Here is a 15,981-nt window from a genome sequence, read left to right as displayed (position 1 = left end):
AAAAGTCTTGTAAACTTTGACAAGGTGTCAAGCTTGTGTGGCAGATACAAGTTTTTCAAAAACTCTAATTTTTGATGAAAGTCCAAATTTTATCATTGGTAGCAAATAGCGTCAGTTGTCCTGGAAGTAATTGGTGTACTTGTTCATTTTTGAGAAAATGTCTGTCATGTACCCAGATCTGAGTAACCATAGCTTGTCTGTCAGCCATTCTCTCTAGTTTTGTGTGTTCCGTGAGAAATTGCAGTTACTTCAGCTCTTAACTCAGCACTCAGACGAGTGCTTTCTCTGAAGACGACGACCACCTGCAGCAGAAATGCTTTCTGACAGCTTTCAGGTTTGTCGTGCAGAATAAAAGACCTGTAGCCAAAGGCTGAGATTGAATAAAAGTTAGGATTTTTGCTCCTTCATCAAGGACATTTGTTAAGTGCAGGTGGCATTTCACCTGTGTATGCGAGACAGCCCTGAAGAGCGCGCGGCCACTGAGCCGAGTTTGGAGCTGCGGCCTGGTTGTGTTGCCTCTGGTGTCCACAGTACTCCCTGTTGCTCCTGCCCCATCTGTGTATAGGTTAACACATAGTGCAAAAAGCAGCCCATGACCTAGTGTTACCGTGAAAATAATTTTGCATCATGGAATTGGATTTCACAGACCCTAGAAAAGCCCTCAGGCAGTGCTCGAACTTTCTGCAGTGATGGGAATGCCATGTGTCCACCCTCTCTGTAACCACCTCTGCCTCTTATAACCAGTGGAACCGTGTGTGGCTCCTCAGCACTTGGAATGTGACAGGTGTGCCTGAGGAAGTGGGTTTTTTACTTTATTTAATATTAATTCATTTCCATTCAGGTAGCCACACAGGCTGGTGTGGTCCCCATAGACAGCATGCGGATCCCCAAGTCATCCGTGGGCCATGCTGTGTACACTGCTGATGTGGGCCGTCCGGTTGTCTGGAGGTTTCAAGTGGAGTGGAGTGACTTGCTCATAGGACACCACACTAGTCGGTGGCAGGAACTTGTTTCAAGTACAGCTCTTGACTGCTACCTCCACTCATTTGGAGCCTCGTTACATCAACGTAGTGGTTAAAGACAGGAGTTAGAAATGAGTTTTCCTTGCCATAGGTTTTAAATGTTCAGTGAATAAATGAGCAGTCATCCAGAGTGAGACGCGTGTAAGTGCCGTAAGCAGTCAACACGGGAAGCCCAGCGGGTCTGGGGCGGTGCGTCAGCAAACCGTCCAGGCTGCCAGGGAGGGCGTGTTTCGGGCTGTGTACATCATTAGGTCTCTGTGGCAGCTGCTGGTCCCTGCCTTGTGTGGGGAAGGCAGCCACGAGACACGTGCACAGATAAGCCTGGCTGTGTTCCGATAAAGCTTTCTTTTGGAAGACTAAACAGGGATTTTGTGTAATTCATGTATCATGATATATTATTCTTTTTTTCCCTAACCATTAAAAAACTTAAATACTATTCTCAGTTCCCAGGCCCATACAAAGGCAGGCAGCTGTCCAGATTTGGCCTGTGGGTCATGGTTTGCTGACCCCTAATTTAGAAGAATGAAGCAGCTATTGATTAACTAAAGAATTGTTTTCTTATAAAGAGTTATTCAAAGAAAACCAAGCTCTGTAAAAGCAGACTGGAAGAAAAAGGGTTAGCTGAGGGCAGGGTTTGCCTGTTTCACAGCTCCACGGGGCACTTCTGCTCCCTGGACCAGGGCTTTGCGCCTGCAGGGGAATGTCTGTGTTGGGCAACACCAGTGCTCATTGACCGCCAGGCATTCTGGAGCGCAGGAGGCCAGGCAGGACACCTGGGCGAGCCCTGCTCTGGACACTTCCCAGTCAGTGCCACCTCCTCTCGCTGTACTCAATACAATTTTTACTGTATTTTAGTCTGATTTATAAATTTACAACTTACAATGTATCCGTTCTAGAAAATACTTTCAAAATCCGAAAAACCACAAAGTGGAAACCTGTCACTCAGGACCTAAGGCGTCAGACCCTGTCTACGTGTTTGCCTGTCTCTGATGGTTGTGATATGTACAGGAGTGTGCCCGCGAGGGCTGCGAGACGTGCGCTGCTGCTTGCACGTACCCGCACCCTTGCGCCTCACGAGGGGCTCGTGTGAGTGAACTGCAGCCGGTGTTTATCCTTACGTCGGTGACACCACGGAGTGTAGTAGACAGTGGGTGGGCCTGGGAACGTGGTTACTGCTACATGTGCGAGGGGGCAGCAGAGAACTTTTGGGGGAAATGCGTATTTTTGTCGCTTCCTTACGTACGTTTGTTGGTGAGGTTGTAACAAAACTGTCTGTCTCAGGTGGTCTGAGTTTACTTCCACCAGGACAGAGAAGTTTCTTCTGAGGAGAAAGGCCCCTTCCGGTGAAAATGGCTCCGTTACCACACATTTGATCAGTGAGGCAGATTTGGAAGTTAGCTTCAGTTTTTTACTGTTCCAACAGAATTTGGCATTGGAAATCTTTTTGTTGAGCAAGCAAACTTCTCAGTGTGTTATTTTTGCCTTGTGATATGGATGCAGTTTTAAAAACCCTAGTGTGACTGTGTTCTCAGAACCCCTGAATGGTGGCTTGAGAAAGTGTTCACAGCCGGGAGGAAGGTGACTTGGGCCTTCTCAGAAGCAACCCAGCTTCCATTGAAAAGCTCTGCGGGAGGAGTCTGGATGCCTTGTCAACAGTGTCGTTTCCTGTGTTTTCTAACTGCAGTCTTCAAGCCGGAGGAGTTGCGCCAGGCTCTGATGCCAACCCTGGAAGCTCTGTACCGACAGGATCCAGAGTCCTTACCTTTTCGGCAGCCTGTGGATCCCCAGCTCCTGGGAATTCCAGTAAGTTGATGTCATGAAAACACTGTGGCTTTTCCAGAGTACTTCAGGAGTATCCACGATACTTGCTTAATCTCTCTAAATTGAGTACAGTAAGATTTTTTTCCCCCAAATGTAAAGAAATTAGTTTGTTGTCAAAACAGTGATATACTTTTGTCTTACTAACTGAAATGTGTGTGTCCCCCCACCCGATTCCATTAAGCCCCAGGGTCGTGGAGGGATGTGGGGAGATGGGGGAGCACAGCCTGGGGCGTGCAGCTTCTGTTGCCTTGCTTTACTCGTGGGTAAGACTCTGTCCATGGGAGTGGGTTTAAAGAATTGGTGAAAGTCCCTTATAAACCACATGGGCTTCTCACTTTGGTGTCCCTGGGTGCTCTTGCAAAGGCCGTGGTGACCTAACAGGTTCTGTTTAGCCTTATTACTGTTTTTGTGTTTGTCTTAAATGTCATTTTGCTCACTAGGACCAAGAGTGAATTTCTAAAAAAACATACTGTCTGATAAATATGCTCACCATTTTAATTCAGTGGATCAAAATCGTATTTTTAAAATCTGACACTAAAGGACATCTCTTATTAAAGAATTATTTTAATTTTTTTTTCTTTAAATTTGCTTTTGAAGTAATATGATCCCACTTAGAAATAGTAACTACCATCTTAGAGTAAAACCAGAGGAAGGTCAGGAGTTGCTCTCTTTTCGGTCACTTGTTAGGTTACACTGGTAACTTTCTGCTGTTTTAAGGTAAAGCTGCCAAATAAGGCTTACATTTGGGGTTTGGGATCCCCTAGACTGAGACCCTTTTGTCTTTCAGGATTACTTTGACATTGTGAAGAATCCCATGGACCTTTCCACCATCAAGCGGAAGCTGGATACAGGGCAGTACCAGGAGCCCTGGCAGTATGTGGACGATGTCTGGCTCATGTTCAACAATGCCTGGCTCTACAATCGGAAGACATCCCGGGTCTACAAGTTCTGTAGCAAACTCGCAGAGGTCTTTGAGCAGGAGATTGACCCCGTCATGCAGTCCCTTGGATATTGCTGTGGACGCAAGGTATAGTTGGAACTTTTTTTAATTCATCCAAAGCGGATGTTATGGGGGTATGATGGACTCAATACTTTGGCCACACCTGTATATTGAACCTGGATGGAGTCCAATCTTTTGTGAAACAGTTGGTTGTCTGAAGCCCGAAGTGCTTGTGGGTCAAGCATTCCTGGCTGCCCTGGTGTCCATTCATCTATCTGTAATAAATGTCCCTCAGACACTAGTTCTGTCCCATTTTATCCAAAAATATCTTTAAAATTAATGAGAATCATTAAAAGACCACTCAGTGTACTAACAACTAATTTACTAGCTAAATCTCGCTCTCCATATCAGACAGAGCATTACATGACAGTAAATGCATTTATTTTTAATGTTTTCTCCTTTGTTTTCGCAGTATGAGTTTTCCCCACAGACTCTGTGCTGCTATGGGAAGCAGCTGTGTACAATTCCTCGAGATGCTGCCTACTACAGCTATCAGAATAGGTAAGCACTGAGCGGTTTTCTGAATTACGGGACAAAAAGAAGGTCTTAGGGCAAGGCACGCTCATCTGATTGCAGCTTGGTTACATCATTTCTTTCCTGACGTTTCAGTGAAATAAGCTGAAGTTACATTGCTTCTCGCTTTCCAGTCACTCAGTTAGGCCCAGGGTCTCTTAACTTAAAAGCATGCTTGTATAGTATAGAATTTTAACTCAAAGCTGCTTACTGCACTCTTTGGATTAGGAACATTTGTTAAGCCATACTGTCACCATATGAGAAAGAGTTGGAGTTGAAATTAACTCTAATAAAGGTTGATGGGCCTTTTTCAAGGTACTGATAAACTTGAAGCATTGTATTTTACCAGTCTGACTGTAAATATTTGCCTAGCTAAATTGACCTGCACAGGCTGATGGAAAGACTTGTATTCGTGCTGATTCATTAAAGAATTGAGTTTATGAGTGACTGCCTGTCAGGAGGTGGCCTTTTCGGGGCTTAGCGAGTGACAGGGATGCTTGAGAAATCTTGGTTCTTCTCTTGAAATGTGGAGATGGCCAAAGAGTAGATCTCTCATCTTAAGTAGAAGGAGAATGAAAATAATTTTTGTTGTTGATCCCCTTACCTAAATGTGGCTTCCTGGTTCAGGAGCTTGTCTTGAATTAAGCTCCTGGGCATCCATGGCTTTTGGCATTAATAGCATGAGGGCGCCCTGCCTGAAACGGGCAGTATTTCTTGGTCATATTCAGTCACCTTGCCTCCACTTCATGAACTGACAGCTGAATTCTTTATGCGACCAAGATGAAGCTTCATGCCTGTTCTTTGTCTTTAGGTTCAGGTATTAAATGTCAGCTTTTGGGTCTGACGTTTTGATTATTTTTATCTTACTTGCTTGTAGTCATTGCATATGTTCTAATACTTCAAAGAAGATAAGTACACGGCTTTTTATTTGTTCAAAGGCACATGCAGAGGCCTGAGTGATTTGGAATGTTGCAGTTATTTTTCTTCCAATTACGTTTTTTAAATTATTCTTTAAAAAAATATGTAGGGAATTCCCTGGCAGTCCAGTAGTTAGGATTCAGGGCTTTCACTGTGGTGGCCTAGGTTCAATCCTTGGTCAGGAAACTAAGGTCCTACAAGCCGCATGGCACAGCTAGAAAAAAAAAAAGTTAAAAATTTAAAAGTCTAACCATATTTAAGTTAATTAACAGCTCCCATCAAAATGATATTGGAAAAAAAAAAAACCCTGTTGACCTAAAAATATCTTAAGACAAGATTTCTAAGCCTAGTCTGGCTCACTTATCCTAGTGAGATGCTGGTTCCAGGGAAAGATGGGAGTCCCCAACAGGCATCTCTAGCAGAAGTGCTGCTGACACAGCTGTCCTGATGAAAATATTTCAACATTTGGAATTTAATTTCTCCTTTAGCATTCTCTTCTATCCCTGGAAGCATTTTACTACTAGAACTTTGAAACGATATCATAGCCTTTGTAGTGGGCTCTCTCCACAGTGGCAAGTGTTGTTTTGGGAGTTCTGGCCCCTCTTACAGTTTTAGCCCAAAGACCTTTGGCATGGCCTGGAATCTTCTTGTCGATGGTGTGGGCACAGTAACTCCTCCACTTGACACCCTTTTTAGTTGTCAGTCTCCAATGAGACCATGAGGAGGAACTCACTTTGGGAACTGATAGGCGCCAAACAAAGCAAAGTTACGAAATTTTAAGGAAATAGGTTAAAGTGAACTGTGAAAAATGCCCCCACTAATGAAGTGCACAGCAGAGTTTGGGTCTAGAAGGGAAAGCAGACAGCAGATTGCTCACCACCGTCTCTCCAGTTCGGGGCCTTCTCCTTGCGGGCTTCACTGTTCTTGGGTCCTTTGGCCCCCACCTTTGCTGAGTTGCACAGACTTTGGCCATATTTAAGTGGAGAGCAGTTGTAGTTCAGTAGGACAGATAGCATCAGCGTCCACTACTGCCCCCTCAGAGGGTGGTGTTGATGGAAGGATTCTTTTGAAAGTTCTGAAATGTCCAATTAGATTTCTGTGTAGGATTTAGTTTTTACTGAACAAAAGTGATGTATTTTCCTTAAGAGCAGAAAAATAAAGGAGTTCTTTTTTACACATAAGACATTTTAAGAGTGTGAGCATGCCACTCCTCAGCTGAATCTCACAAGGTGTGCTTCCTGGAATATGGAAATGGAAGAGACGCGGTGTTGTGAGTCTGAAAGCAGTGGTCTAGTTCTGCGATGGGCATTTCAACTGCTTCCATTTTTATTCTCAACCTTGACTGTTTCAGAGAACGCTGTGGTGTTCTTTTGAATAATTGTTTTGGCATTTATAGTTCTAAACTGTTGGGCACTTAGAATAGGAAATTCTATGAACCATTTAAACAAGTGAAACTAATTTCTAAGCTAGTGTATGGTTACATTTTCACTTGTTTCCATACTTAGAAATTTGAAAGTAAGTCATGTTGGGAAAACCATTCTATAGATTTTTCCAGTTATTACTGATAGATGAGAATAGATATCTATTATCCCAGTTATTTGTGTATACTTATATGGTGCTTAAAACAATCTGCATTTGAAAATTTACTCCATACATTCAGTTACCCTTACTGATGAACTATGCAGTGACACTTGCCAACTTTAGGTACCCAGATGTGCACTGTCATCAGATTCTGTGAAGCATTTCTCCTTTACAACTCCATATTCATCAAACTGCTTCCTTTGTGTCAGGCAGAAGGTCATCTAGGCTCTTGTGGCTGGAAAGAACCATTATTCATAAAGGTTGGGGCAGGGTGAATAAAGATGGGGCAGGCTGGCATTAACATCTGCCACCTGCTGATTCCCAAAGTGGTTCCCACCTGCTGGACCAGATGGGTGGCTATGCCCGCTCTGTGGGCTGTCGTCATCTCAGAAGGGTGCTTCAGGGAGGCCCGGGCCCTTCCCCCGTCCTCTTCCCGTTCACCTGAGGAGGTTTGATTCTCCAGCATCTTTGCCCTAGCTCTTGGACAGGCACTCTGTCCCTTCCAGTTTCTGACCCTGAGGTTCTTAGGGATGGGAGTTAGTTATTCTTAGGGATGGGAGTTAGTTATACGCAGACAGCGTAGGTTTCTGCAGCCACCAGTGCTGTGTTCTGGGCAGTTTCCTCCGGTGGAAATAATGGGTTTATGATTCCTGTTCTGTAGATGTTGCTAGGTGTCATGTCCTGCTTGAATAAAAGCAGTGAGTTGTCCAGGATTTTAAAACCGTTTAGACTCACGTGTAATTTATCATGGCGATTTCATTTCAAAATGTGTTCAATAGCCCTCTTTGAGCTCGCCCACTATGGCCAAATGTTTGCTCATAATGAATTGGAACACTCATTCATTTTAAAAGGGACACAATTTGGCGTTGAAGAGATAACATTTTTGCATGTTGTTCTGATTGCTGCTTAATTGGTTTACAGTATCTATACTTTAATTCTTTCTTGCCAGTTATGACACATGAAAATTCCTTTTATTACATGATTTCAAGGCCCTGTAAAAATATTTACAAAATAGTGAATAGCCAAAATATTACTATAGTTCATTCAGAGAAAGAGATATGAGATACATAGTTTTTAAAAACAGCAGTGTTAGTTTATTTATTCCTGGTCAGCTTTTAATCTTGGCAGACTTTGTTAATTGAATTAGTTCTAAAGAAACTGGTCCCAGCAGGAAACTCTTATTAATCCAGTTGCTACACACAGTGAATCTGTCATGTTCACCAACAGTCTGAAAAATTGGATAATCTTGAAATGTGTGCATGCTAAAGTTTTATACTTTTAATTCACTGTATGTGTTTAGTCAATGAAATATGGCAGACAGCAATGCTCACTCAATGTGTTTAATTAAGGTTAGGATTAGAACTTGTGGGGATCTGTTTTAGTGGTAATGGAGACACACTAGCCAGGCAGTGGCCTGAACCTCAGTCATTTGTAGCTACACGTGTGTGTGTGTGTGCGCATGCGTGGCTGTGTGTGTGTGTGTGTGTGTGTGTGTAGCTGCAAGCTGCTACATCTCCTCCTGCCTGTGTGGTTCCGTGTGGCGCTCCAGTCTCGTCACAGTGTCTTTAACACTAATCCCCTTGGCATCTTGTAGATGTAGTTTTAGCACTAAAACCGCATTTTATTGTGCTGCCGTTGCTACCATATATTCATCCTTTTTGCTTGTGCAGTTCACCTCATTCGGCTTGTTTACTTCTGCGGTATTCCTCTGTGCCCATCTTGTTTTTTGCAGCATCACCTGCATTTTTGTTGATTTCTCATTTGTGTCCTTTCCAAACATTTAATAGTTTTTATTTAAACTAATCTTATTTGGTAGCTTGAGCCCAGGCTCTGTATTATAAGAAATTGGGGTGATGGATAATTTCTCAAATGCAGATTGTGCTTTAAAGATTAATTCTAAATTTGCTTAACTTGGATTGTTCCCAAGTCAGAGCAATCACTGAGTATCTCAGATTGATGAATGATTGATTCCAGTACCAAAAAGTTTAAAGTCAAAGCATAGAATTGAATTTTAAGATTGTTCATGGATTTACATATATTGTATGGCTTATACAATATATCATAGTTTGTTCTCTGTATATTCTTACTGATAAATGACTGGAAAGTCTTTGACCCCGATTGCATTTCTGTTAAGTGTTTGTCTAGAGTATGGATTTGGTTTCATTTCTATTCTAACTCAATTAACTAAGTGAGTAACATGAGAAAAATAACAGGAGAAAATTAAAACCAGTTCTGGGTGCTCAGCATTTTCATACCTTTAAAGATCTGGCTTAATATTGGAAATAAAATCTACGAATTGCTGTCAAGCATAAATTTCCCATTTTTAAAAATAAAACTATTTCAGTTTAAATTGCTTTTTAAGGACTTTTGTCAGACTGTTTTGTTCAAAGTAAATTTTTTCCATCTCAAACCCTGGAGTTACATTTGGTTTTCTCTAAGTAAGAACAAAATCCAAACTCCTAAATGTAGGCTCCTTGCAATTCTAGTATTACTGACTCCTTGAAAACATTTGCATTTTGGAGCTGAACAAGCCCATTGTTAGTGATGATGGCCTGGGATGTATGCAATGAGACCGAATGCTAATCAATGCTTTGCCTTGGCTTTCTGCTCTGTGTTGTCTTGGTGTTTGCGTCTTACCTTTATGTCTGTGCTATTTGTTCCCTCCCCTGTTCTCTAATCCTGCCCTTCCCCACCTGCCCCTGTTCCTTTCATTGTCCTCACTGACCCATCAATCAACCAACAACGCCCCCCCTTCGTCGTGGTGATCTGCCCTGCTCTGATTGGTGGCTTCGTTGCTTGGGTGGCTGTGTGTTATGATGGACCAGTTCACCCAAGTATGGCCTTCTTGCTGACAGGTATCACTTCTGTGAGAAGTGTTTCACAGAGATCCAGGGGGAGAATGTTACCCTGGGTGACGACCCTTCACAACCCCAGACGTAAGTACTGTCCTGTCATTTCTCTTGGGGGTGACCCTGGATTGTTGTTTTCCTCTTGTCCATGATTGAAAGGGAAGCATCACTGCCGTTGTGACTTTTCTGTTGTCTATTTTTCATAGTAACTGTACCCACATTCATACTTTACAGTGTGGCTGAATTGCAGTGCCATGCCCACATCCTTCCCTCCACCCAGGACCTTGATTCTCTAGCCCCCGTTGAGTCCCCGGGCCTCTTGTAATCTTGCTCTGTATCTCTTCTTCCAGAGCACTTGCTTTTTCCCAGTGGCTGTCAACTTCCCTTTGGGGGGATTGTAAATTTTCCTTTATATCTAAGAAACCAGATAATCCTAGTCACAGAACTGGCAGTAGCAAAAGGGAGTCTTGTGTGCATACCCCGTCTCCAGCATTTAGTTGATCTTCCCCTGAAGCCTCTGTCCTTGAAGTTGCAGAGGTAACAGAAGTCAGTTGGGGAGACCCCAGCGAGTACATGTAGGTATCTCCTTCCTTGCTGGAGGCTGGACACCTGCTCACAGCTCCAGCACAGACAGGCATGAGTTAGCTCATTCATTCCCTCCCTGAGTTCACCATTTCCTGCCTGATGCTTATCCTCTGATGGAGCAGATAGATGTCTAGAATGTGGTGAGAAAAAAAGCAGAACCAGATCCTCAAATTGGATGATCAAGGGGCCTAAAGACCTGCCAGCCACCATAGCCACCCAGGACTGCCAGCATTGTGCCTCTCTCTTTTCTCCCTACTCTTGCCCTAATTCCTGCCACCCAGAGAAATCTGCTAGTGTAGCTGCCCCCACAGGCAAGAAGGGCTTCCCACTGAAGCAGTTTCCAGTGCTGTTCCAGTGACATTTACTCTGCAGCTCAAGTTTACTTTATCCAAACGCAGAACAGGCCATAGGCACACATAAGACATATAAACCAAAATGTCAGAAATTCTACTTAGTCAATTTTTCTACCCCCCTGTCATCTTAATTCTTCGGTCCAATTATGTGATTAGTAATTGGATTGTATAATTCTGCGAATCAAGTAATTCACGTATACACTGATCACAACAAAAGGACAATAGAAATGAAACACTCAGTCCTTAAAGAATAAGTAAAACATCCCCAAGTACATGCTGAAGGAACATTGTAATTGGAAGAATTAGTTACACCAGTCTTGGTCAGATTCAGTAGCCATTCACCATATACATTTGACTGGAAATTAGCAGGTTTGAGTCTGAACATAATTTTCCCACCATATTTTGACTGACTTTACTTAAATCTTGTAATAAGTGTTGATGAGGATTTTGAGGAAATATTCGAAGGAAGACAAAAAAAATAAATGGTGGTGCTTTCTGTGGAGTTAAATTTTATAAGTTCATGCCATCATTGCATCCACTTGAGAGTTCTGACCCTCGTTTACTTTTTATGTGAAGAACTAGTTATAGGATAATGTTCCAGAGACCCTATAGTTTATACACAACAGATGAAATTTAGTTAATTAACATTTTTCCTCTTTCCCCCTCCAAATAAGGACAATTTCAAAGGATCAGTTTGAAAAGAAGAAAAATGATACCTTAGATCCTGAACCGTGAGTATACCGCTATTTCTTTCTGACTTTTAGGTTTTAACTTTCGGATCGGGAAAGTTACTCCATGTGATTGGGTAGCTGTAGAAGACGCTGGAAATAAACATATTGCCCTGGGTGGCACTCTCTGTGTGGCTTTACTTCAAATGTAGATTCTTTTTTAACTCATGCAAAAGATGTGTGTCTGTAGCATGCTGTCCAGCTGCTGAATTTTACCAGTGAGAAGAGCAGGTGGATGTTTTGGTTCTGTTAGAACCTCTGTAATAACTTGATCATCATTGTCTTTAAGAAGGCATTTAGTGTGAATCTTTAGAGACTAAAGATAGTATTTGAAGGGGTCCTAGTATCACTTAAAGGGAATTTTTAGAGGAACTCTTAGAAACCAATTGTAAATAATAAACAATGGGAAGCCCGGTGTTGTGTTGGATTGGCCAAAAGTTTGTTCAGTTTCTCCATATGATGTTACAGAAAAATCCAAGACAACTTTTTGGCCAACCCGCTTGTGCTTGCCACCATCTTTGGTGTGTTATGTTTTCAGAAGTTGTTCAATTTCCTTTTCTTCAGCGATCAGTGAGAACACTCAGTTTGTAAAGTTTGCTTTGTAATAACCCCTTGAAGAGGCCTCAGAGCTCCTTCTGTGCTCTGGCACCTCCCAGGCCCCCAAAGCCAAGTCCTGAGGGCACGGGCACCCCAGTGTGTGGAGACGCCCGTCTTGTTCTGTCCCTGTGGTGAGTGCCTGTCCAGGGCCGCTTGGTGAGCAGAGGCTGCGGCCCTGCTGGTGTTTGATAAACGTGGCTGTGGTGCATCTGGAGCTGAGAAGCAGGTCCTCCCCTCCCTAGGCTCAGCTTCCAGCGGAGAACACGGACTTCACTCTGTGTCAGAGCTGCCTCAGTCTCTTGCCAGCCATGCTGGCGGGGATTGCAGGGGGAGCAGTGAGAGAGGGCATGATAAACAGTTAGCAGAGCACCTGGTGCATGAAGAGCTGGCTTCCCATCTCTTTGTGGAAAATGTTTCTTTATGTTGGAGTATAGTTGATTTCCAATGTTGTGCTGGTTTCTATATTAACTTTCCAATTGCAGGATACTCTATGTTGAGGTAGTAGGTACCAGGCAGTGGGGAAGACACAGCTGAATAAAGGGGGCCTGGCCTGCAGCCGTGTGTCTTCTAGTAGGACAGACAGACGGATGGTAGCTCAGGCAGCAGGAGGCAGTAAGGTGGTCCGGAGGGAAGGGCCCTGGCCCAGGCAGAGTGGCGTCCTGGAGAAGGTGGCGCTCACCTGGAAGGGGCAGGGGGTGGGGTGGGCAGACACTGGACACGCTGTGTGGTGAAGGGCCCGGGGGCATGAGCTCACGCGGGGGCAGGCAAGGAGCGCGGGTGGGGCCCCCGGCACCAGGAGGCAGAGGTGCTGGGTTCCTGGCGCCTGACTTGGCGTGGCTGCAGAGGTTTTAAAGGACCACATAGAGTAGGAGGGGGGCGGCCTGGGGGAGGGCGCTCGAGGACAGCGGACAAGGCCACTGCCATGCTGCCCACTTTGCCTGTGTGTGTCCAGTTTTCCTTCAGCAGAGCAGGGACAGAGAAGCTGGGTTAGGCTCGTTCTCAGCAGGGGGAAAGAGAGGGTCAGGGCTGGGAAGCAAGCGGTGGTGTGAGAGCATGCCTCAGGTTCGGGGCCCAGCACCGAGGCTGAGAGGAGGAGCCAGGACCCCAGACAGCCTGCAGAAGTCTGGTGCTCTCTAGCCCGTTCAGCCTTCCACAGGGTTTAAGTTGTGGCGGCCTTAAGGGCATGGCTGAAAAAAATAGGCTTTGACCTTTAAGGGTGTTTGGCGATGAAGATTCCTAGGTGAGGTGATAGGGTCCGGGTGAGCCATGGCGGAAGCTGTGAGGAGGGCGGGTGATGAGGTGAATCCCGACCTCTGCAGTGTTTCCTTGAACAAAGGCCATCATTTCCCACCCTGATGACTGACTCAGAGCAGACGTTTCCTGTGTGAGGCGAAGAACAAGAGCTTGTAACACTGACAGTATTGTTTTCCGCTGTTGAAGTCCGTTTAGGCATTTTTAGTCGTCTGGAGCAAGCAGTGGTCTTGAAAATGTGACCTGTAAGATAGGCTTTGTCATAGCAGTTTTTAGAAGTAAATTTTCATTTCTGGTCGCAAAAGAGATGAGGGGAAGAGAGGAATGAGGCATTGGTGCAAAGAAGGGGAGAAAGTCAGCTTTTCCTGCAGAACACATCCTACTGAGGCATGTTTCAAATATGGCCGAGTTAGTCGCGAGACACGTGAATGCCGAGGAGTCTTGAAGTCCTCGTGCGGACAGGTGTGAGCGCAGCACTCAGGCTCCATTGTGCGGTTCCGTGTGTGACAGGGCACGTCTTTGTCTTCTAGTTTCGTTGACTGCAAGGAGTGTGGCCGGAAGATGCATCAGATTTGTGTTCTCCACTACGACATCATCTGGCCTTCAGGGTGAGTAACTTCCTGGTCATTTCCTGAGACTCCAGGAAAGGGAGAGCAGCTTGCAGAGAGTAGAGGGGAGGGCACTGACGGCTGCTGTGCCTCTCGTTGTCGTCAGCAAGGATCCAGCAATTAGAGGGATGGCAGTTGGTTCTAAATTTAAGTCTTAAGTGTTTGCCTGCTTTAGGAATTGTAGAATCAAAGCAGTCTGCCTCTTCACTTTTGTGTAATGATGTGATGTAAATTGCCAGCAAAGTATTTGAATGCTGCATTTCACTAGTTTGGCAACATATACTGTTTTATATAATCTGATCACACCCATTATTTTTTTGCAGCTTTGTATGTGACAACTGCTTGAAGAAAACGGGCAGAACTCGAAAAGAAAACAAATTCAGTGCTAAGAGTAAGTCGTGGAAGGGTCTTTGTTTCATGGTCTGTACGTTTTAGAAACATGTACGTCTTCCGAGTCTTCCTTTGGTCCCTCTAACACACGGCTTCAGGGCTTGCTTGTCTCGGGTCTTTTCTGTGGCTTTGTTTTCTAATACTTGTATTTTTCTTACCTTACCCTTAAAGAGAGTCATTTAGCTTAATCTTAATGTGAAAGTCAGCTTTATGATCAAACTGTGTTTTAGATGAAAGTTTAGAAACTTAGTTATATAGTAAACTTTGTGAATTCTGAGAAAATGTCGTCAGATCCTTCTCAGGAAACTTGGAAGTAATGCACGCACACACATCCTCTGGTGATGGGCACACTCAGCCTTGGGTACGTGTGCCCATGGTAGGTGTGGGCCCCACTGTTGTGAAGAGTGACCCTCTGGGACCCTTGGAAACCAGCCAGCATCACCAGGACCGCCCACAGCCCAGCCTGTCCAAGGGCTGTGTGGGTATCTCACGTCTGCGTGGGTGTCTGCGTGGAGCACCCTGTTGCTGCAGGAGCAGACTTCACAAGTGTGCGGTGTGCCATCTTTGTCAGCTTGACTCTTAAGTGCTGGGGCCGCCTTCTGTAGCTTGACAGTCCCAACCATCTTTCTGCTGAGTCCGCAGCAAACCGGAGAGAGAGAAGCCCCTAAAGGACTTGCTGTGGCCCAGTGGATACGAATCCACCTGCCAGTGCAGGGACCATGGGTGCACTCCCTGGTCTGGGAAAATCCCACACACCTTGGGGCACCTAAGCCCGGGCGTCACTACTGAGCTTGCACGCTGGAGCCTGGGAGCCAGTTGCTGAGCCCAAGTGCTGCAGCTGCTGAAGCCCGCACACCCCAGGGCCCGTGCTCTGCAACACGAGAAGCTCTCACACCTCAAGAGTGACTACCACACAGCAGAGCTAGAGGACGCCTGCGTGCAGCAACGGAGACCCGGTTGATTAATTTTAAAGGGGGAGAAAAAAAAGCCCCTGCAACAGTGCCTTCAGAGCGCAACCCCCCCTCAGACTCCTGGCTTCTCTCACTTCTCTCTCCAGCAGGACCCGCAGCTAGCACACTGCTTGGGGTCCTCGGCCAGAGCCGGGCTGATGAGAGTAGAAGAGAGATGGGATGTTGTGGGGTTCAGTGGGCTGGAGAGAGGGGTAGCAGGCAGGGAGGAAGCCCCTCAGAAGCTCTCCAGATTGGTGATGACTCAAGTTCAGACTGTGTCATTACCAAAGTCCAGTTATCCTGTCATTTAAACTTGTCAGGCCTTTTGAAATAGTGATGAAGTCACTAGCTATTCTAATAGTTTTCTTTAGATCAAGGTTTCTGTACTGACATTAGGGCCAGAAAAATCTTTGTTATAGGGGCTAGCCTTTGTAGAATTTTAGTAGCAGTGTGCTGAGTCCCTCAGTCGTCTCTGACTCTTTGCAACCCCATGAACCGTAGCCCACCGGGGTTCTCTCCATGGGATTCTCCAGTTAAGAATACCAGAATGGGTAGACATTCCCTTCTCCAGAGGATCTTCCTGACCCAGGAATTGAACCCGGGTCTCCTGCATTGCAGGTGGATTCAGCAGCAGCTGCCCCCTAAATGCCAGTAACACTCTGCCACTGCTTCCCCCACCCCCCCATGAACAGTGGCCATCAGAAATGTCTCCATACGTTACCAGATGTCTTGGGCAGGGGGTGCGGGTGAGGACCCCTGCTTTAAAGGATTCATTCCGAGTGATGTCACTAAAGTAGTCAGCAACTTAGAATCAC

General features: G+C 45.1%; 1 protein-coding gene across 1 annotated transcript in view; it reads left to right on the top strand.

Moving 5' to 3' along the window:
- The window catches only part of CREBBP (CREB binding protein), a 117,068-nt gene that overhangs the window by 90,042 nt on the left and 11,045 nt on the right, over nt 1–15,981 (top strand). The window contains 7 exon segments of the mRNA XM_020915287.2: nt 2,707–2,825; nt 3,631–3,870; nt 4,256–4,344; nt 9,711–9,791; nt 11,317–11,373; nt 13,749–13,826; nt 14,150–14,217. Of these exon segments, the coding sequence (XP_020770946.2) occupies nt 2,707–2,825; nt 3,631–3,870; nt 4,256–4,344; nt 9,711–9,791; nt 11,317–11,373; nt 13,749–13,826; nt 14,150–14,217 (732 nt within the window).

The sequence above is a fragment of the Odocoileus virginianus genome, chromosome 33 (assembly GCF_023699985.2).
Source record: "Odocoileus virginianus isolate 20LAN1187 ecotype Illinois chromosome 33, Ovbor_1.2, whole genome shotgun sequence".
NCBI classification, from domain to species: domain Eukaryota; kingdom Metazoa; phylum Chordata; class Mammalia; order Artiodactyla; family Cervidae; genus Odocoileus; species Odocoileus virginianus.
The sequence above is the reverse complement of the archived record's forward strand: the minus strand, read 5'-3'. Positions and strand labels throughout refer to the sequence as shown.